A 22,990-nucleotide genomic window follows, 5' to 3' on the forward strand; every position below is an offset into this window, starting at 1 on the left:
AAATGAATCGGAATGCATTTTGTGTAGAATGTTTTAAGAATAGGCCCTGTGAGTTTATCCTGTGCTAAACTGCATAGTAGGGATTATACCCAATACACATCCATCTGAAACAACAAGCTCCTGACCTTGTACTCAAAACACGAGACACATATGAAGAGCAGTTCCAAAAGACGGTTCAGCTGGGTTGAGGGTAGGTCCATTGCCCATTTCTGAACCAGATTTTGATCAGCGTTCTTCATTATCCACAAGAAACAGATAAGTAGGTTCCGGCTGGTTTCAGCTGTTAACACCCCGCTTGACTTTCCAGACTGAAAAAAGAACACAAAAAACAAAGTTCCCTTATGAAAAGCTTAAGTGGTCTTTAAAACACAAGTCCCCTGACTTTCAGATTTGCAAGTTGTTTACTGTAGATGCTACCAATCCAGTCAAACTGCCCAACAGACTTTGAGTAGCTGGGAATGTTGTCTGCATTTGAAATACACCCATGTAGTGTGCTCTTAAAATCCTATAGTATTAATAGACTATATTTTTCAAGTGATGTGCATTCCACACAACTTTGTAGGATATTAATATACATAATTAACTCCAACAAATATTCATGTGCATTTAAGCATTTTCATGTGCACTTACAGGCCATCTGCATACAGTATAGAATGTTGCACATACCGCAGATGTCATTGATGTTAGAGTGTTTCTTGTCAGAGGATTAAAATGATTCCCTGCAATTGCCATAGCAACTGTTTGACTGATTGGTGTTACAGATTCCGGCTCCTCCTCTGGCTTCCCCTTGCCACCTCGAGTCTCTGCAACTAGAAGACAAACAAGGCATTAAGATTTCAAGTGGCTATTTCACTACTAGCATGTAAACAATTACAACCAAAATTTTTTTGTTATACCTGTGAAATCCAAATGACTCAAGGAATCCATAATAATGCTGACCAGAGGAAGGTACAGTGCAGCTATTTTAGACCTCACTTCTGGGCGACTGCATCGCTGGTCCAAGTCGTGCGAACATAGCAAGCTGTGAGTGGCATTAATAGCCTTCTTCTGAACCTTGCTGATTCTATGACAACAAACAAGAAAGTCATTTGTGCAAAAAAGGGGATGGTCTCCATAACAAAAGTGATGGAATTTGAAATTCATCCACGTGCACGCACAGGTAGTTAGTAAATGGGTAGTAGCCAGTGGCGATTTGTTTTATTCAAGAGTTTTATAAATGAAACACACACAATCTTGCAAGCCCCTCAACCACTGTCATTGATAATACATTTCATAACCTACAATGGAGGTTATAAAGCCTGTTGGGTATAGGGTTTTTATTTCTGAAATGCGCTGATGTAGTTGAGCCAGAACACGCCGGTACTTTTTTCTATAGGCAGGACCATGACTTAAGAACTAACTTAATAATCTTTACCGATTTCTTATGAACATGTTTATATGGCGCCCGACCAGTCTAATTTCGGTGTCTGGGCACCAATTAAGCGATCCATTTTCCGTGGGGAAATCAAATTAGTCTTTCCATTGAATAGACACTAGGAACAAAAACATCTGAGTCTGATTCCCTACATACCAGTGTTGATGTTACACTCTGAATCGGAGTCTCTGATAACTGTTGCGTATTTTAAATGTTTGCAGAGTCAAGAGTCACACACTTGTCTGACTTTCAGTCAGTCGTCCTTGTGACGCAATGAAGAGAACATTAGGGACTTCTAGTACAAACTACAGTACTACTTTATGAAGGCTAGCCATTTTTTTTGTTTGTAAAAAAAATTATTCTCACAACTTACATTACCAGAACCGCAATATATTTATCTGCTGAGATCAAATGCGGTAGGTTCAGGAAAAAAAAAAATAATAATAATATTCAGAATGTAGTGTCACATTTTATTGTCCAGAACTGTTGGCATATAGTCTTTAAAAAGAAATTTAAAAATTAAAATAATTCTAAATTGTACTGATACAGTCTTAAATTGGTGACAAATAAAATAAAACTGAGCATTTGTATGATTCATAATTTTATTGGATGCAGAGCTCAAAAAAAAAAAAAAAAAAAAGACAGAGGGAGGACATGATATACTAATACTATACAGGGCATCATAGTGATTGAAGTTCTGCGCTGGTGATGACCTCATAAATCAAAGAAATAGAAAAAAACGTCCACGATAAACCAGCTGAAAAATAACCAAACCACCAAAGACAACATTTACCCGCTAGATGCTTTCAAAACAGGCAAATTGCTGGAAAAATGCCAATCTGGCAGTAATGATCAAAGGGCAGTAGCCTAAAAGTCACATGCGAGACGCATGCTTTACCTGTTCAATGTTACCTCAAGTTCAATGTACAAGTGTGAATTTGTTGTTTGAGAAAAATCGGTATTTTAATTGCCGTTCCGGTACTTTAAGATTTAGGACTGCACTACTGCTGATATGTAATCTAAATGCAATTCCAAGTAGTACACATTTTCTTGTAATTCAACGAATTGCTGAATTCTACCTATTTCTGTGGTCAATAAAAAAGACTACGCACCCCTCAGTCTCCAGGTCGAGGGCGGCACTGAGCTCTGTGAAGAGGAGCCCTGTCAGGAAGTGCTGCTGTTTGTACTCTTGAGAGAGATCAAACATGCTTGAAATCTTCTGGTCCTGAATGCTGGAGCAAGAGCTTGAGTTCTGTCAAATGAAGAAATAATGTTAACACGCTAAGCTGATTGATATTAAAACACCCAACTACAATGACAAGACTGTATACAGTTTCAAAACATTCAAAAGAAGTCAAATGTTTTATGAAATGCAGCCAGTTAAGAATGCCACTCTGCCTATTTTGTTCTGGTAAAACAGCCTGTATATTTACTAGAATAGTAAACCATTAACAAGTGTTATACCAACAGTGGATGTTACCTGGGAAGACAGCGATGGGCATGGTGATGCTGGGGCAGAGGTGGGATTCACAAAGAACAGGTTGAGATTAAGATAATGTTCATGGCTGCACAGGATCCTCAGGAACTCCAGTCTCATTGAAATAAGAGTTGGCATGGAATTCAGTTTGACACACATCTGCAACAGCATAAAACCAAATTCTGATAAGAAAACACTGGTAATGAACAACAGTGGTTAACCAAACTCAAAAGAAATCTTATTGTCAAAAGAAAAAAATTAAACTGTCTTAAAAATACTTGACTTTTAAAGCACTAAATTAATGGACAGGCTTGCAAAATAGCTCGGTACAGATAGAAATAGCCAATAAATCAATCAAAACCTTTATTTATTCAGATGAGCCAACTGAGAACAAATTCTCTTTTTACATTGACAACCTGGCAAGGAACACACAACCACAGCAAACATAAAACACAATAAATTTGGAAAAAAAACCACATAACCAATCATAAAACAAACAACTTAGCAGGCATAGATCAGTCAGCAATGAGTAGACCCTTCGGCTATAAGTAACCTCAGATATGAATCGTTCTAATTTTAACCTTTGCAAATTGAAATGAATGACGGCCAAAAAATGTTGATATCCTCGAAACAACCAGTTTAATAAAATTACTGGATCTTAAGTTGTACAATGAAGAAGAAAGCTCCAGTAAACTACACAAATAATCAGGCGTTTTCCCAATACCAGTGTTTCAGTCGACTTGTACATAAAGAGGGCCAGACTGTTAAGGTAGCAATGACGAGTTCTGTAGGGGGCACCAGTGGCAAACCTTATAGCAGAATGGTACAAAACAGGTACAAAAGCAGGTTCAGAAGCATTTAAACTAGGGGGAGAAATCAACAAAAAAACAGAAGGGAGACCGCATCAAAACAAGAACAACAACTCAGGTAAGACAACCATTAAATGTATTTATCTAAATGCTAGAAGTATCAGAAACAAAATTCTAGAACTTGAAGCTACTGCACTGACAGGTAACTATGATGTGATAGGTGTTACAGAAACGTGGTTGACTGAGAGTGATGGGGACGAATATAATATTTGTGGGTATACACTGTATAGGAAAGACAGGCAGGACAGAAGAGGAGGAGGGGTAGCGCTATACATAAGAAACAGTCTTGAAGCCCAGGTGTTAAACCTGGACAAAGAAAATAAAACCAAATCAATATGGGTCAGAATAATGGACAAAAATTCAAAGGGCATAATAATAGCAGCATGCTATAGACCGCCAGATTCAGACGGTGAGCAAAATAATCTGTTACACAATGACATTAGAAATGCGTGTAGCAAAGGAGAAGCCATACTAATGGGGGATTTCAACTTCCCCCAAATAAAATGGGAAAACCCGGTGGGTAGCACAAAGGATGAAATTGAAATGGTGGAAATGACAAATGACTGCTTCCTAACACAATTTGTCAAGGCGCCGACTAGAGTGGAGGCATGCCTTGATTTAGTCTTTTCAAATAACAAAGATAGAATAACTAAAACAGAGGTCAGAGAACCACTGGCAAACTCAGACCACAACATTGTCTCATTTGCAATGTTTTTTAAAGCCTCAAAAGTTATGACTAAAGCTAAGGTTTACAATTTTAGAAAAGCAAACTATGAAGGTATGAAACAGAGACTAACAGAAGTAGACTGGAGTAAAATAGAGAAATCCATCCAGTTCCTATCCAGTTTTAAATAACTTTAGCATAACTGAGGCAGAAGTGTTAAAGGGACTAGGAGCTCTTAAAATAAACAAATCCCCTGGGCCGGATGAGATCCTCCCAGTAGTACTCAAAGAAATGAAAGAAGTAATTTACAAACCGCTAACCAAGATCATGCAGCAGTCTCTTGACACAGGGGTGGTACCGACAGACTGGAAAATTGCAAACGTAATACCGATCCACAAAAAGGGAAACAAAACTGAACCAGGTAACTACAGACCAGTAAGCCTGACTTCTATTATATGCAAACTTATGGAAACTATAATAAGATCCAAAATGGAAAATTACCTATATGGTAACAGGGTTCTGGGAGACAGTCAACATGGTTTTAGGAAAGGGAGATCGTGTCTAACTAACTTGCTTGATTTTTTTGAGGAAAAACCTCAGAATGGAGTGTGGTAACCAGTGGTATACCACAGGGATCAGTATTAGGTCCTCTGCTATTCCTAATCTACATTAATGATTTAGATTCTGATATAATAAGCAAACTTGTTAAATTTGCAGACGACACAAAAGTAGGAGGAGTGGCAAACACTGTTGTAGCAGCAAAGGTCATTCAAAATTATCTAGACAAGATTCAGAACTAGGCAGACACATGGCAAATGACATTTAATAGAGAAAAGTGTAAGGTACTGCATGTAGGAAATAAAAATGTACATTATAAATATCATATGGGAGATACTGAAATTGGAGAAGGAATCTATGAAAAAGACCTAGGAGTTTTTGTTGACTCAGAAATTTCTTCATCTAGACAATGTGGGGAAGCTATAAAAAAGCTAACAAGATGCTCGGATACATTGTGAAAAGTGTTGAATTTAAATCAAGGGAAGTAATGTTAAAACTGTACAATGCACTTGTAAGACCTCATCTTGAATATTGTGTGCAGTTCTGGTCACCTCGCTATAAAAAAGATATTGCTGCTCTAGAAAGAGTGCAAAGAAGAGCGACCAGAATTATTCCGGGCTTAAAAGGCATGTCATACGCAGACAGGCTAAAAGAATTGAATCTGTTCAGTCTTGAACAAAGAAGACTACGTGGCGACCTAATTCAAGCATTCAAAATTCTAAAAGGTATTGACAGTGTCGACCCAAGGGACTTTTTCAGCCTGAAAAAAGAAACAAGGACCAGGGGTCACAAATGGAGATTAGACAAAGGGGCATTCAGAACAGAAAATAGGAGGCACTTTTTTACACAGAGAATTGTGAGGGTCTGGAATCAACTCCCCAGTAATGTTGTTGAAGCTGACACCCTGGGATCCTTCAAGAAGCTGCTTGATGAGATTTTGGGATCAATAAGCTACTAACAACCAAACGAGCAAGATGGGCCGAATGGCCTCCTCTCGTTTGTAAACTTTCTTATGTTCTTATGTTCTAAAACATCTAGTTTTGTTTAATAGGCCTTTAGAGGCCATATTAGTCACCATAATCTAAAATAGGGAGTAAAGACATTTGAACTAAGATATATTTGGTGGAATGTATAAAAGAAGATTTGTTACAAAAAAGGAAACCAAGTCTAGATTTTATTTTATTTTATAAGCTATCAATATGCATTTTAAACATTAATGCACTATCCAGCCTATATCCTATATATTCCTAAACTCTGTGGTTACCTGATTGCAGTAGTTCCGTACAAGTTGAAAGATAAAGCCACGGTCCATGAGAGACAGAAGATCATATAAGAAAAACGCCAGGCTAATGTTGATCTTTTCTGCTTGTTCAATTTCCTTTAAGAAACACAATGCAAAGGTTAATACAAGTCTGATAATTAATCATTTGTGAGCACTGATGAGAACAAAATCCAAATTTGCATAGCTACAGTATTCTGCTAAACCTAACCAATCAATACTAAGGTAAAACAGCTAAACTTCATGCTATAGGATGCATAAGTAATGCTTAATAGGATATTTTACACTTATTTTAGTTTTTGCAAAGCATTGACCCATTTATCTTGAAAAGAAACTTATGATGCATCACAGTATATCTTCTATATTCTTCAGTTTACCTTTTGCTGCTTTACTAAAATTGTTCCAATCTCTGCAGTCACTACATTCACAATAGTGGTGATGTCATCCTTAAATCGATCTGAAAAACGACTTCTGCGAGGGATGTCCTGCTTCTCCATTTGGCAAACATACTGCGCCATGCTTTTAACCTGCAACATTAAAGGTCTTTTCACTAGATCAAGGCAGAAATAAAACACAATTAAGCAAAGTTATCATTACATTTACAGTATGATTTAAAAGCGGAGAACCTTACCAGAAGCTCAAAAAAGAACCAGGCGTATTTATAGGCATTTTCTCTACATACACCAGTACTGACCACCATCTGAAGAGCCAGCTCCTCGTGGAATTGCTATTGAATGAAAACATCAGAAAGCAATGTTCAAGGGAAATAAACACACAGGAACAACCTGCATTATGATGTAATGGCATGTCATATCCTTTCACTATATTAAAATATAACAAACATAAATCTGGCTGATTAATGGCACCAAAATCAGCAAAACTGTAAACAAAATGGACCAAAAAAGTGTAAAACTAAAACTGGACCAACTACAAACAGACAAATACAATTATTGTATCTTTTTACTTCATACACGAATAACAGTTTGATAACATCGCCTTGTTTACCTTTTTGTGTGTAGCTCTTGAACTACCAGCAGTATTTTGGAAGTAGTTAGAAACTTCTACATAGGAAGACATTCGATTGCCAGGGATGGTCATACCCTGATGAAGCACAAAATAATATTACAATTACAGATATATTACAATATGCATTCTGATTTTGAAACATGGGGTAAAAAATGACCAAAATAAAGTATTATTAGCATTAAACATCACAAATTTCAAATATATAAGTACTGCTATACTATCAAGAATGTGTGCTAATGAATTTCCAAGTAGTTTCATTACCATGGGATTTATGTTCCATAAATATATAAAAATGTGTGACGACGGTCAGACATGCACATTTTTATATATTTATGGAACACATGTGGGTAATGGCGGTGAACCTGAGATGCTATGGCATCCAGTGTTTTATTAAATAATAAACAAACAGAAGATTTAAACAAACAGCACACGGCACTTGACGCCAAATAAAATAGACAAATAAAACGACAAAACAATAAACAAACAGTGGACGAACAGACAAACACGGCGAGTGAAATCAAGTAATTACTTTACCTTCTCTTTGTTTTTAATTCTCCTCTCCACACCCATTCTCCGCTCACCGAATACACAACCCCGAGTGAGTGAAAACATGCTGTTTTTATGCAGCTGTACCAAGACTCGATTGCTAATCAATCACTCAATTGGAGTCTTGGTACAACTGCACGTGAATTAATTAAGTGTAATTTCCCGTGCTCACATATTACATTTTACCTGCACGTGAAGTGCTGTGCAATCCTCGTGCCTAAATACAAATATACATTTTAAACACTTGTGCTCATAACCCATATTTATATCCTGTGTATTTTATACATAAACACCAATATTAACACACTACAGACAACAAAAAATATTAATAAACATAAAGGGGCAGGACACTCCGTCACAGTGTGACATACATATCAATGGAACTTTAAGAGACTACACTATATCCCCATCTAGTTTTGTTATTAAATACAGCAATAAAACTGTGCCACCTTGGGTGTCTTGATGTCTTGGACCTCCTGGTCAGCTGCAGCCTGGAGGGCAGGGATGTCGGGGTTGCTGCTGCTTAGAACCCGTGACTGAAGGAGCTTAGCACCAACAGTGGAAGCACTGGCGCGCCCTATTGTGTAATACCGAGCCTCGGGGACAATCGAAGACATCATTGAACCTGCAGGAAGAAACCAGCCCTTCATGATAAAGCAGGCCCTGTAGAACCCTAAAGAAGTGGTGACCTTGGACACACTAAGATACATCTACTTTCAATGAAATTCCATTCCATTTTCTACCACAAAGAACCCTGCCTGTCTATGTGTGCTGTAAGATTATTAATTTGTCATTTAGCAGACACTTTTATCCAAAGCTGATGGGTGTTTAGAATATCTTAAATATGAAAGCTGAACTCTTAATTACAATAGCAGAGGTTGACATCTGCATTCTTTAAAACCAGGAGTAATGCAGCACTCGACACACAGGGCGAAGAAGTTTTTATATTTAGCGCAGCATCTCAGAAAACATGCATCAGAAAAATATATACAGATTCATGTGTTAAGTTTTAGGAAGAGTGTTTTTGTATCTTTTGTATTTTAATAAGTGGAGTTTTTTTTAAACTGGGTACTAATTTATTTATTTATTTTTCATTTGCTCAATAATTTACCTGTATTCAAGAGCTCTCTGTGTGTGTCTGGCAGTCGAAACACAAAGTAGACATATGATGCCAGCAAGCAGTTTCTTCCATGTTGGTCCTTTGCAAGTTCTTGACTGTTGTGGAGACTGTTCACAAGTGATACCACAGACTCAAAAGCAATCTGGGCAAAATTGACTGTAGAATAGAAACCACATTATTGATTGTTTCTTTGCAACTTAAAAAAGTACAGTCAAACCTGTATTTAATAAATGTTTAACAGACTGCCTAAAAGTGACATGATATTAATATATGTAGCTAATGAAATCCCTAAATCTTACCTGCAGTACAGATGTTAACCACAGTCAATTTCTAAGCACTAGTTTGTCCATCACACGTATATCTTACTTCTGAACTCATTGGATAGCTTTTCCTTTTCCTAGGCAATTGCTATTCCATATGAACTTTATGACTGACATGCTTTTCAGTCAGTGATATGCTTGGACCTCGACGACTGATGAGGTAGGATGACCTAGACATGGTACACTGCATTTATCTATTACAAGGGCTGAGTGGGGACCTGGGGTTTATTTTCACAGATGTCATGCCCATGCACTGATTCATACCTGCCTGTCCTGCAATGACCATGGGCTGCACAATGAGGTGAAACAGTTTATCCAGGACTTGGTAGAGGAAGAGGACCAGCGGCTCCAGGCGAGACGAGGACAGGGAGATGATGCTCATTTTAAGCTCGTGCTCCAGTTTACTCTCTGGGATCTTGTCATCTAGAACACGGATAGGGAACGTTACCCGGCCCTCTAGAGCGTGGCACAGAGTGAAGAACCGCTCTAAGTGGTTATCCTGCACAGAAATGGGAGAGCTTGAATGGAATTGAACATATCTTAAAATAACAACAACAGAAATCTTTGTCAAATGAGGTCTGCTGTAAATCTTAAACTAGAAAAATGAGTAATCCCCAAGACGTTCAAGGTTTACTGGGTGTAGTTAAGTAATTACTGTTTTTTATGGACAAATTGCTTTCTCTGTAGTAAATATATGGCAGGGGCAATTTGCCCACAGTGGAAAAAAAGAGTGTCTTCTATCATTCAAACACTTCTTTTTCAGATTTATTTCATGAATGAATGTATGAAAATCAAAAGTGCAACAATTCACCTGAATCTCTTGCCACATATCTATAATAAACAGGAAGAAAAAAGAGGGAAAAGGAAAACAGTATTCAAGCATAGATTGTGGGTATTTGAGATGGAGCTTACCTGTGTGTGCACAGAAGAGACAGCTTGCACTTCGAGATTGAAGACACCTTTATGACCTTCTACCCATTTTATTGGAGGTTGTTGGGCATGGTATTTCTAAAGTACACAGAAGTGTGGATGTCAAAGAGTTTTTGAACAAAGGTTTTATTTAAGTACATGATCATTATGCTATAGGCAAATCACCTTAAAAGCCTAACTAATATATTATTTTTACTTGTTTAGTCACATCATCATTTTCTTGTTTCATTTATTACATACTAGGGACTTTAGACATTTAAAGCTCACCTATAGAATGATGTTTAACCTCTGACACACCACTGAAAAACCAGTGACCTGCCCCCTGCAACATTCTGCCCCTAGTGAATATAAAGCACGTCTTACTGCTGTATTTCTTACATCCACTAAGAGTCAGAAATACATTCTTCAACCCCTTCTATTGCTGTCACTAAACAACCAGCTGTATCAAAAACCTCTACTTTGGTGCTGTCTATATCTAAGCTTCAATCTTTGAGGTTTCTCCTCACTTAAGACTACCAATTACCTGCAAATGAATGAATGAATCTGATGCTTGAACATACCTCTGGAGAATGTAATGAGTAATTGTTGGGCAGTCTGTCCAAAGCTACAGGAAGACAATGTTGTCCAGTCTGCAACCGCTCATTGACTAGAATTGGAAACCACTGAAAAACAAGAAAAAACATGTTAAAATGCATGGATATATTGATTAACATTTTATGAATAAATCACATTAACCCCAAATGTATCATATCTTTGGTCAAGGAGTATTTGTATTTGTATTCACACACACACACAGACATACACATACACACACACACACACACACACACACACACAAAAGACAGAACCGTAAAGTGTTCAAATGGTCAGTGAAACTATATAAATATTTTACCCAATATTATTAAAATATAGCATTAAACTCCATGTCCCCTTCATAACATACTATTTGTTCAACTCAAAATGTCCTCCTGACAGCTTCCGTATAAGAAGACACACAATCTTCAGTGCATCTTACTGAGTATCCAATGAGGGTTTCCACACTGGCTGCCTGGTTCTGTTTCTGCTGGCAGCTGATGTGATAGAAAGTGAAGAGAAGGTGATGCCTCTCTGTGAGTTTGGCAGGAAGTTTAATTTTCACTTCTTCATAAAAATCTGGAGACCTACAGAAGAAAAATACACTGAAAATGTCTGCTTCCACAACCCTTTGCTTTATTACACATTAAATCAACTGCAATATGAAGGCCAGCCCCAAAGAATAGATTATAGTTATTTATCAGGCAATGGCAGTGACAAAAGTTTCTGCTGTTATCTTCAATTAAAAAGAAAACAGCTTGTGCAATCAATGCTAAACGCAAACAAGCTTTCAGTAATAGTTATTAGCATAGGTAGTTTTAAAACAACTCCAACATTGATGTTAAATTGCCAAGATGAAATAGGCCTATACACTTGTCTAGGAAAGATAACTCACCTTAAAAGTACATAATACTCTAGTAGTACAACCAGTAAACTAATATAATATGCTTATCTAATTCAATGTTTCTTTATTTTTCCCTGTACCAAAACTATTCAATTAGAGATTCCAGTCTTTATGTGAAGTTATGAGTGCTGATCTATTCCATATAGTGGGTTTCTAGATGCCATTATTAAAGAAATGTGCTCTGGAATACTTACTTGTTGTGATAAGTAATGGTAGTATATACTTCCTGTACAAACTCTGGACCACTGGATTTCCCAAAAATAACCTAAAGTGATAAAAAAAAAATACAGCAATTGATACCTGTGTAGACTAAGTATTTATAATGGAAAAAAGTCAAAGAGAAACATTTTACTGCAGAAAATCCTCAAAAGTCATGCCTGTTTTGAATTCACAGATTTGGAAAAATTAATTAATATCTTGGATATTAATGACAATAGACTTAATGTGGGTTTTCTCATTTACATGATCATATTATGAATGTTTTTCAGTAGAACCTTTAGTTGTAATCTGTACATTAGGCAGTTTTTTACTATTTACCGGCATTGCGTGGCTTGCATCCTCTCCAGACATAAGCTGGATTTTGATGGTGATGTTCCTTGCTGAAGCCAGGCGATTCGCAAAACTTAGCCTTTGTGGGTAGACATATAGTAGATTTCTTAAAGAAGAAGAAGAAGTTATTCAGTATGATCCTGGTTATCAGAACAAAGGATCTCTCAAACCTCAATCCCATGACGAGATTAAAATGTCAATTGATCCTCTTCTTATTTTTCTGTTCCTGGGAGACAGTGCCTAATAAAAGGCCTCAAACTTGTCAGCTGTTTTAACCAGACGCTCAGAGGCAAGTCATTGTGTAAAACACACTGTATTACTTTTAGAATGACTTGTTTTTAGTCTTGGTTAAATTGCAGATCCCAGTATTTGTATATTTCTTCTAAACAAATCATGTTTTAGCTGTGTTGTGTAAAATTCTACAAGGTTTAACACCTGTAGGAAATAAGAAATACCAGTTAATTAATTATGAACCCAGTGAACTGGCATATTTTAAATAAAACTATTACTGTGTGATTTATATAGCTTTTACATTTAACTACATATCATAAACAGCTTATTTCCTGCACAAGGAATGTCAGAACCACAATGACTTTATAGACAGTAGATAGTAGATTAAGAAGTAATGTAAATCTCTGCTTTAAAAAAGCAAAGCAAAATAACCACCTTTAAATAAAAAAAGCCAAACTCAGAGAGCAACACTTTGAAACAATCAACTTGAAATAAGGAACAAATTAGAAGAACACACCAAACTTAAAGTTTTTGAAATTGTTACATCTAAAGAAAGTGCCGAGGTTGAACAAACAATAAACTTCATTTCAACAACAAACCTGAGGAACGCGCCAGATCCGAAGAACACAGCAAACTTAAAAGGAAATAGACAATTTCAAGTAAACAGCAAATTAAATTAATGAACTGAAAGCAACACAATTGAAGAAAACTATATACAGTAAGCAAACACACAAAGAAAGAGCTGTACTTGAAATAAATGCTAAAGTTTAATAAAGCAAAATACTTTTTTTAAGAAACAGCGACATTGGCTTGGTTTACATGCACTTGAACATTGACTCTACAGTCATGACTGTGTGTTGTTGTCACGTGAATACATGGTGAAGCGGCAAAAGGACATCCTTTTGGCAGCACGACTTTAAGGGCAGGGTCAATCGCTTTATTCAAAATAAAAACATGTATTGTAAAAGGTAGTTTAGTGTTAATGAAATGTAAGATGTTCCACAAACACACATACAATTATAAATACTAAGTAGTAAAACTTGTAGAACTTATATTTGAATATAATTTTGTGTGTGTGTGTGTGTGTGTGTGTGTTGGAAAGGTAACCAGACAAACAAGTAGTTGTAATTCCGAATGTGCACGACAACACATGAATTCATTTCTCTTGTTAAATCTTTTTATCTTCATGGCAATGCATGAAGCTCTCCTCACGATATTCAGAGTCGTTCTTTTCCAACTCTGTAAGCAGACACGGACATGGAATTGAGTAATCTGCATTGGTACCGCTGAGTTTTTTTTCCTCAATCAGAACTGCATAGCAACGCATTTACTGTCACCATTGAAAAAAACAAAAAAAAAAATTAACAAGTACATCCCACATTTGAAAACTGCAAGGTTGAACACAACAAGACCCCAAACCTGAAGAAAATGAAAATAATAATAAAAAAAAAAAAAAAAAAAAATTAAACGTGTGCATTGTTCTGGATTCAGGAGGGATAAGAATGGAAAATGGCAAGAAAAAAGGAGAGTGGAAAGGGTGCACAAATGGAAAAGATACAAACTAGAAGCAGCCATGAATCCACCAAACTCAATGAATCCACCAAACTCCACAAATCCATCAAACTTCACCAATCCAACCAAACTCCTCCAATCCACCAAACTCCAATCCACCAAACTCCTCCAATCCAACCAAACTCCTCCAATCCAACCAAACTCCACCAATCCAACCAAACTCCTCCAATCCAACCAAACTCCTCCAATCCAACCAAACTCCACCAATCCAACCAAACTCCACCAATCCAACCAAACTCCACCAATCCACCAAACTCCACCAATCCACCAAACTCCACCAATCCAACCAAACTCCACCAATCCACCAAACTCCTCCAATCCACCAAACTCCTCCAATCCAACCAAACTCCTCCAATCCAACCAAACTCCACCAATCCAACCAAACTCCTCCAATCCAACCAAACTCCACCAATCCAACCAAACTCCTCCAATCCAACCAAACTCCACCAATCCAACCAAACTCCTCCAATCCAACCAAACTCCACCAATCCAACCAAACTCCACCAATCCACCAAACTCCACCAATCCACCAAACTCCTCCAATCCAACCAAACTCCTCCAATCCAACCAAACTCCTCCAATCCAACCAAACTCCTCCAATCCAACCAAACTCCTCCAATCCAACCAAACTCCACCAATCCAACCAAACTCCTCCAATCCAACCAAACTCTACTAATCCAACCAAACTCCACCAAACTCCACTAATCCAACCAAACTCCACCAAATTCAACAAAAGCAACAAGCTTAAGGATATCAATGAAAGATCCAAGCTTGAGGAACTCGATGAAAGCACCAAACATGTTGAAAGCACTAAGCTTGGTGAAAGCAGCAAGATAATGAGGCTCCTCATTAAACTTTTTACAACATTTTTTTTTTCAATATAGTAGATGAAGGATAACAGGAAGGTTAAATACTAATCTTCTACCTGTATATGGTGTGCGGAACATAAACCTCTTGTGATGGGAACTCTAGAACTTCTCGGACTGGCCGGACATTCTTCTCAGGTACTGGCTTCACTGGTATCAGCTCAGAGGTGAGACAACCGTGTACAGTGTCTGGGGCTGGCATGATATCCAGCTTGATAGTACCTGAAACACAGATGAAGGATAATTAGATGCTTGGGACATTATTTCTTTACCTGTATGCCTGCTTAGAAAGATAATTTGAGTATTGCATTATATTGTCATATGCAGACTAAATAAGCATGTGGTTGCTAGCCCACTTACCTGTTATTGGTTTAATTCTTCTCTGCAGTGTTGAAGTTCTTTTAAGGTCAGCTAAATACTTAAATAAATCTTCATCACTTAGCCTGTCTCCTTCCTGTAAATGACACAACATTGAATGTTTTTGTTAACTTGCCAATATACTGTATAGACACACTCAGTTTTAAACATATACACTTCATTTTAACAATACTGTGTCCAAAATATTTACAGCTATACAGGGGAATAACTTTTTGTATAATGTAAGTCTATGCCATGTTTCATCAAGTTCAAACATGAGGGAGGTGGGGAAGTATATCAGCGTTGCACAGGCATCAAAACAAAATGCTTCTCTCTAAGCTTCACTGTACAGTGCAGCTTTAATAATCTTTCCCACCGCACTTCCTCACTCCAACCTCGAGACGTTTTTTGAGAAGCAATTTTTGCTGCAATGCTAAATGTGGCAAATAATGACAGAAGCCGACGACAATAAAATATTATACAAAACACACACTGTATGTCTTTATGGACAATTAAACAGTTTCTTGCTAAAATTGTTCTTATTCATTTTTGTTGTATTCTTTAAAACAATGCCTTCGCCCTGGCTGCATTATGGTACTCATATTAAGTTAATGGACCATTTTGCCCATGAGGTTTCTTTAAACCTGTCTGTATCTCAGATGTCATAGCGACAGTACTTACAAAGTGCTTGATTTAATACATAATAGTACTGCAGATTTTCCAGTAATGCATGACAAACCAGTCTGATAAAAAAAATGTAAAAAGATGCATAAAAAATGCTGTACCTGTTTACAGAAAGTGCTTATGGTAATAGTTGCAGGTTTGAAGCCTGACAAGTTATACTGGTCTTCTAGAGAGTTGAACTTTTCTGAATTCCTTCTGCTTGGTCCAAGAGTCCTTCTATCTCCAGCAGCTTTACCTAGAAAAGTAGATATGAATCATGTGTACGTCTAGTCCAACTGCTTATTTCTATATTTCAGAGGGATGGATGGTGCCAGAATATGACTCAAGGATGGTGCCAAGGAAACAAAACAAATTATTATTCATCTTGACTACGATAATGGAAGGTAGAAGATATGAAATATGTCTCTTAGGACTAACCAGTTCGATTTCAAGACTATATTTATATTTACTCAAGGGAGTCTTAATGTTGTCAAGCATCCAAATTCTTTATTTCATTCATGGAATTCAAAGGTGTGTCCTGTCTCCAGGCTGCACAGCTGGAGCTCCCGAGTCATAGTGGCCAGTGTGTCAGTATTATATAACCTGAAATTCAAACTAAAGAGGAATTGACAAAAATAAACTGTAGGTCACCTGGGCAAGGTCAGCTAACATGACAAGGATTCAAACCAGTAAGATCCTGGTCACATGACTCATCCTGCACTTTCACACAGGACTCCCTTTATTGGAGGAGCGACTGGGGAACCCTACACATTTCTTATTGCCAAATACATACGACCTCAGTTAAAATACAGCAGTTTCAGCTAAGTGATTAGCTAAAACTTGCTAACCAACTGGTCAGGTTTTACTCCTGCATAAGGTGACAACCTTACCATTCATGCTGTCTGATTCGACAATGTCTCTGTCAAGGGTAGCTGTGCTGATAACGCTCATTATGTTAACAGCGGCCCAGGCAAATGGCATCCTGTATTTCCCAAGCCTCTGGCAGAACGATTCAGCTTGAATTCTTAACTTTTCAAGTTTGTCTTTGTTCTGAAAATGACAACATTTGGTGAATTGTATTTAATTGCCACTGCCCACACAGTATAATGGATGGCAGGTATCTCAAACTGATTATCTGGTTAAACAGTACAGTAAGTTATTCAGGGCATTTACAGTAATTTTGTATTTATCTTTTCTGGATGTTGATTAGAACATGAACGACACAGAAAAGCCCAAAATTATTATGGTCTTGTGTTTATATAGTTACATTTACATAATCATATTCACAATTATAACTTAGAAAATGAAGAGAAGCACAGCTTAGGTGTTTGACTAATATGACCTGTGTGAATTTAACAGGAATGTGCGGTGTTCTTCCTAACCACTAGGGGGAGGATGTTCCTTTCAAAATGACTAAGGAAAAGACATGAATGAATGGAGGCATTGATTATGAAATTGTAATAAATCGAAATACCAAGCTCTCACTTTGATATGTCCAACATGACTATGTGTGATGTCTTAAGATGACCCCAACACAATAGATGATGATAGTGTATCCAGGACAAGTGAGCTGTCCTAACGTGTCATTATAGTGCAATAGTGCACATCACATATCAATAGTATTAAATGGCATATTGTATTCAGTTTATTCCTTGCTTTTACCTTTGCACTGTCACTGTCTTTCATCACCATGTACGGCTCTGCACATTCACTGATCTCACCCTGCTGAAGGACCTTCTCAATCTAAAACAAAACATTAAAGGAAAAATAGGTTACTGGGTAACCAGCCCTTATATAGAATTCCAGATACGGTTTACAGCAAATTGATTAATCTAGGCGTGTTCAGTTATGGCCAAAAGTCTTCCATCACCCTCTATATAGAATGATCTATTTTTTGCTTCATAAAGTTAAATGAAACCTGATGAATAACGTTATGTTAACATATTGAATTACATGCCACTTTGTAGTTTTCCATATACTTAACAAATGACAAAAAATTAAAAATACTATTACAGTTTCTGGTAGACTTTTTGTAGTTTTTTGATTATATGATGCTAAATAAACTATTTAAATTATGTTCATATAGGTTTTTTAAATATTTTTTAAAATTATGTCTCAAACCTAAAATTATAGGTGATGCAAATCTTTTGGCCATAGATAAGAAATAGTTGACTTTAGAATCTGTCTTTTACTGAAACTCATATCTTCCTAATAGTAACCACATTGGTCTTATCTAATTATTACAGTGAAACTCGTTGCCAGTCTGCAAAACAACTTTAAGATCCTTTAGAAACTTCTGCACCTTACAAAATAACTCAAGGTGGCAGTATATCAACACAATGTCTTACTTGAAAGTAATGAAAGGAAAAGAAATTACCTTTATTACGAGGTAGATATCAGGAGAGGGGTATGTGATGGAGAAGACAGCTGATCTTGCCTGGCTGGACGGTGCTATATGGGGCGTGTGACATCGAAGGAACCCTCTGAACTGATCTGAGTTCAGGTCACAGTAAAAGTTCTCTGAAATCTGGAACAAATTAATTTTGTGTGTGTTAATTCAATGAAAGAAAACAAACAGCAGCATCTGCAGCATAGGAGCAAGCTCTAAAGCCTAATTAACAACTATGCTGTTACACAGACTGTTGATAACATTGTAGTCCTTACTGTTTTACTTTTAAGTCATCCCTAGTCATGTAATTTGAACTACTAAACTCTGTATCTTGCAGATAATTCAGGCAGTTCAGATGACTGTCATTGAGCACACCTGCCACTACACATGCATCCACCTTATAGAAAGACATTGAAGATACATGTAGCTGGCTTGTCTGAGAAAACGAGTATATTATAATAGCAATATGAACTTAGTATGATGACTGTAAATGTGTTGGTGCTCCATTAGCTAGGATGCCCTTGAAAATGTGACTTAGGTCTCGAGGGCTTTTTCCTGGTTAAACTATTGAATTATTTTTAGCACATTTTGGCCATGGGCTGTACAATATCAACAACAGCAGCCCACTAAATGAGTGCAAACAATGAGTTCTCTTTGAATTTAGGTCTTGTATTCCCTGTGTGGCATCGTGCAAGCCCTTAATGTAAAAAGTGTATGTGTGGGACTGTAAGGTTGGCAGGGATGGGGTTAAATATGTCCCTGCCAGCAATCACAGGTGTGGCCCTTCTCCAATTAGGTAACTGAGTGCTAATTAGGGAGTGGCCATGTCAATCAATCAATCATTCAATGAATCAATCTTTACTTTATATAGTGCCTTTCATAGTGGACCACTGTCAAAAAGAGCTTTAATGTATATAAGGAAGACAAAATCCTTTGTCTGGTGGAGGCAGTAGGTGAGGTGGCAAGCTGTAGATGAGGTGGCATGCTGTAGGTGAGGTGATACTCTATAGGTGAGGTGGCATGCTGTAGGTGAGATGGCACGCTGTAGGTAAATAGGTGGTCAGTGAAGGTAAGGCATGTCCTGAAGTAATGAAAAGTTGGATAGGTGTGTGGAGGTGTGTGTTAAATGTGCACACTCTTCTTAACTCACATCAAAAGAGCATTTTCTGCCCAAAGCCACCAATTCCATACTTAAATTAGCATTATCGGGTATAAGCCTTCAGAATACTGCTGGAAAACACCACACATTTTTTTAAGAATAGCTGTTTGCAAGTCATTGCTTGTTATACTTTGGTATTTTTCCACAGTAACATGTGATGTTATTGTACAGCATTATAGAGATTTTTCAAATGATCTCAAAAGAAAAATCAGCGTAATGAATCATATAAGGAACAAATGGGTTTGTCAAAAAACTTAGAATGAATAAATCTTTATAGAGTACTATGTAATCAAATACCTGGACTGAAAAAAAAATCCTAATCAGAAATTACTTCCAGATTGGAGGATAAATTACCTTGTGGTCTTGAATGAATTATCTTAATGTAGTTTCATAATCAGTAAATATTAATATACTGTAGTATGTTTGTAGAGTGTTATTTATGTACAGTATGTAGTATACTTGGAATAGTCATATTCAGTAACAGGTGCAATTTAGAGTGACTGGCTGCTATGAGTTGAACTCACACCTGGTCCCTTTATTCAAACAAGACAAATTCAATACGATAATGTACATTAAAGTTTGCAACTGATGTTACCTGAACACAACAAAATAAACAAATATCTGCTTTAGGATCCACAGCTGCTACATAAAGCCGTGGAATCTAGATTTTAAAACCTGAAACATTTAGATTTCATGAAGTAATTCAATTGCTGATCTGCTACTCACCTTCTTCTTTTCTTTCAAATCATACAAGGCTAAGCTTGCAAAAAGAGGCTCTACTTCTATCTCACACCTGCAAAACGGAAAGAGGCAAACACATCATATATCTATCTTTCTCCTAAAAGTAGACACTTTAACACAAGTAGCTTCAAATGCCATTGTAAGGTAGGTGGAGCACATTAAAAAAGGCATCATTTATAAGTCAATCAACTATTAAAAATATAGAAGTAGAAGTCACTGATTGACATAACCTTAACATTACAGTTTTCTATTTTCAAATACGATATGGTAATTATAATGCAAGAGGATTTCTGGTATTTGGCGGAGGACATACATGTGAAGGACTTTCTGTTCAACTGTTCACACAGTGGATGCAATGATTATGTGCAAAATTACTTTATGACTTGGCATCTGATTTGAATCCTGTGGCCAGTGTGTTCCTTTGGGCAGTCTGGAACTGGCCGTATTTCCACCGCATCCTCCTGTCAGCAAACAAGAGAAAAACTGTATTATTCCTCATAGCTAACACGATTCTGAATGGAAACACATATGACTTGATTTAATGGCGTGTGAATACTGAATACAACACTCCTTGTCTAAATACACTGTATGAAATCTTAAAACAGAAACATTTTGATAAATATCTTCAGAAAAGAATTATGAGTAAATTGAATATTTTCAGGAAATAGTTTTATGTTTTTCACTAGTGTTACTGTGAGTGTTTGTTAAGTGTGTGCAATTAACTAGATACAGTACATACAAAAATATACAGTATACATTGCAATACAGTAAGGTAGTAAAGCATATTGGGATTAAACATAGATAGGTGAAGATTTACACGACAGAAATTTAAATCAAGCCCTATTCAGTCAATTCTAAAGACTATGTTCTCCTTTATAGGGACACAAAGAGGCACAGTGCCACAATGGCCCTCTCTAGAAAGTTCCAGCAGTTTGGAGCCTCAGGCCCAGAGAATGTTGTGGTAAAGTTCAGCTCTGTTTATGTAGACATCCGGGGAAAGTCGCATTTAAAGTGACAAAAAAAAAGGAATTTTAAAATGCCGCAATGCCCCAGTGAAAAAAAGTTCTGTATACACATTAGAAAACAGAGCAATGCTCCTTCTTAAATCTCCACAGAATAAAACCCAAGTATTAAGGCTGCATTATGGTAAATTCTTTGTAGCCTGCTTTGTAAAACCATCAGGTTCACAGTTATAGACGGAATCACAATTGGACAAAAGTTCACTTCATGGGCTGCTACCCTCCTGACAATGAGGAGCTGGCCAGTGGAGTTCTTGGCCTAATGTGACCACAGCTGTCTTTCTTCTAGCAAATACCTGTTTAAAGTTTAAATGTCTTCTTGGAATGGAAAAAATACAGGCTAGGTAGAGATTTTTAGGAGCTAACTCGTACTTTGAATTTTAAGTCTTGCAAGGGTTAAGTTTCTGTATACCACTGCTATTTTCTGTTGAAAGGATAAGGTATTACATGTATGTTGCAGTAAACTATACCCCTGAAATACTAAAATACATAAATAAATACATAACTAAAACTAGCAAGATAATTACCATGTGAAAAAAGTCAATCAAAAAATCCTAACTGACATTGTGTTCCACCTGTTTGTTTATTTTTCTAAAACTTTTTGCTAGACAATCAGTGCATTTACATGAGCATAAGAATTCTGATATTTTTCAGAAAACTAATTCCAATATCAAAAGTCATGTAAATACAGTTTTTGGAAAATGTATCGGAATAGTCCGAAAGCCAGTACTCGGAATACAGCACCTAGAAATTTCTGATTAAATTCCAAAAACTAACAAAATGTATATCATGTAAACACACTTTTCAGAAAATTTATTGAAATAGCACACTGCGCATGCGCACACTTTGACCCTTTTCTCCTGCACGTGGTTTTAGAAAACAGAGAAAATAATACTAATCTGTAGTCAGTCTGCATGTATCCATTTGTCTAGTTAGCGATAAAGTAATACATTTTTTAAAGTCTGTATATATTTGTTAATACTAACAGCCCATAGCGAAGCAGCAAATGTCTTCCAGTTTTAAAATGACATGATCATTTAAAATAATATCTGCAAAAGAAACTGGTAATATAGAACAGGATGAGCTGTTGGAAAGGCTGATTGCACATTGTGGGGAATCTGAATATAGGTATAGGACAGTAACACTTTGAATTTAGACATGACACTTCGATAAAGCACTATAATGGATTGGTCTCCTATCTGTCGCAGAAATGTCCGGTCTTCAAATCGTACTTTGGCTACTGCAAACTTTGTGTACGAAAATGTCCTACGTTTTCCAAAAACTTCAATCCCTGTATACAGTTGGATTCTAATTACATTTTCTATTGTTAATCATGTAAACACAGAAAAGTGACATTTTAAGAAAATCAGTTTACTGATTCAGTTTTCAGAAAACATTAGTTTTTGGAAAATGCTTTGTCATGTAAACGTACTGATTGATGGCTCATAACTCCAGTTCTGTGAAGTGTTTAGTTGCATTTCTTCCCTTTAAACCTGTGGTTTGAGATTAATTGTGTTTTCCACTTTCCCTTTTTACCTTGTGCTGAAAATATCCTCCTATTCCTAATCATTACAAAATAGTAAACAGCCTGCTATATACAGGAACATAACATAAGGCTAAAGAGTGTTTTGCCAGTTTAAGATCACATAGAAAACACAAAACAAAACTTCAAAGTACATGTTAAAGCTTCAATTGTAAAAGTTCTTGTGATTTCTCTCATGGATAAAGGGCGTTCACCTCAAACAACAGCCACCTAACCAAATC

At 36.8% G+C, this 22,990-nt stretch overlaps 1 protein-coding gene across 6 annotated transcripts in view; it reads right to left on the minus strand.

Annotated features, from left to right (window-relative positions):
• The window catches only part of LOC121303091 (dedicator of cytokinesis protein 8-like), a 59,166-nt gene that overhangs the window by 14,481 nt on the left and 21,695 nt on the right, over positions 1–22,990 (minus strand). For all 6 annotated transcript variants that reach the window (XM_041233542.1, XM_041233551.1, XM_041233532.1 and 3 more), the window contains 25 exons: positions 20,583–20,668; positions 20,193–20,259; positions 18,296–18,445; positions 17,581–17,661; positions 16,809–16,968; positions 16,041–16,174; positions 15,259–15,352; positions 14,958–15,120; positions 12,218–12,335; positions 11,875–11,945; positions 11,219–11,363; positions 10,764–10,865; positions 10,186–10,281; positions 9,538–9,772; positions 8,945–9,109; positions 8,283–8,458; positions 7,267–7,362; positions 6,893–6,988; positions 6,639–6,788; positions 6,247–6,360; positions 2,895–3,050; positions 2,527–2,666; positions 897–1,063; positions 667–809; positions 126–308 (listed from right to left, as the gene is read on the minus strand). In XM_041233542.1, coding sequence (XP_041089476.1) covers positions 126–308; positions 667–809; positions 897–1,063; positions 2,527–2,666; positions 2,895–3,050; positions 6,247–6,360; positions 6,639–6,788; positions 6,893–6,988; positions 7,267–7,362; positions 8,283–8,458; positions 8,945–9,109; positions 9,538–9,772; positions 10,186–10,281; positions 10,764–10,865; positions 11,219–11,363; positions 11,875–11,945; positions 12,218–12,335; positions 14,958–15,120; positions 15,259–15,352; positions 16,041–16,174; positions 16,809–16,968; positions 17,581–17,661; positions 18,296–18,445; positions 20,193–20,259; positions 20,583–20,668 — 3,288 coding nt within the window. The remainder of the gene's footprint in view (positions 1–125; positions 309–666; positions 810–896; positions 1,064–2,526; positions 2,667–2,894; positions 3,051–6,246; positions 6,361–6,638; positions 6,789–6,892; positions 6,989–7,266; positions 7,363–8,282; positions 8,459–8,944; positions 9,110–9,537; positions 9,773–10,185; positions 10,282–10,763; positions 10,866–11,218; positions 11,364–11,874; positions 11,946–12,217; positions 12,336–14,957; positions 15,121–15,258; positions 15,353–16,040; positions 16,175–16,808; positions 16,969–17,580; positions 17,662–18,295; positions 18,446–20,192; positions 20,260–20,582; positions 20,669–22,990) is intronic.

This window comes from Polyodon spathula, chromosome 2 (genome assembly GCF_017654505.1).
Source record: "Polyodon spathula isolate WHYD16114869_AA chromosome 2, ASM1765450v1, whole genome shotgun sequence".
NCBI lineage: Eukaryota > Metazoa > Chordata > Actinopteri > Acipenseriformes > Polyodontidae > Polyodon > Polyodon spathula.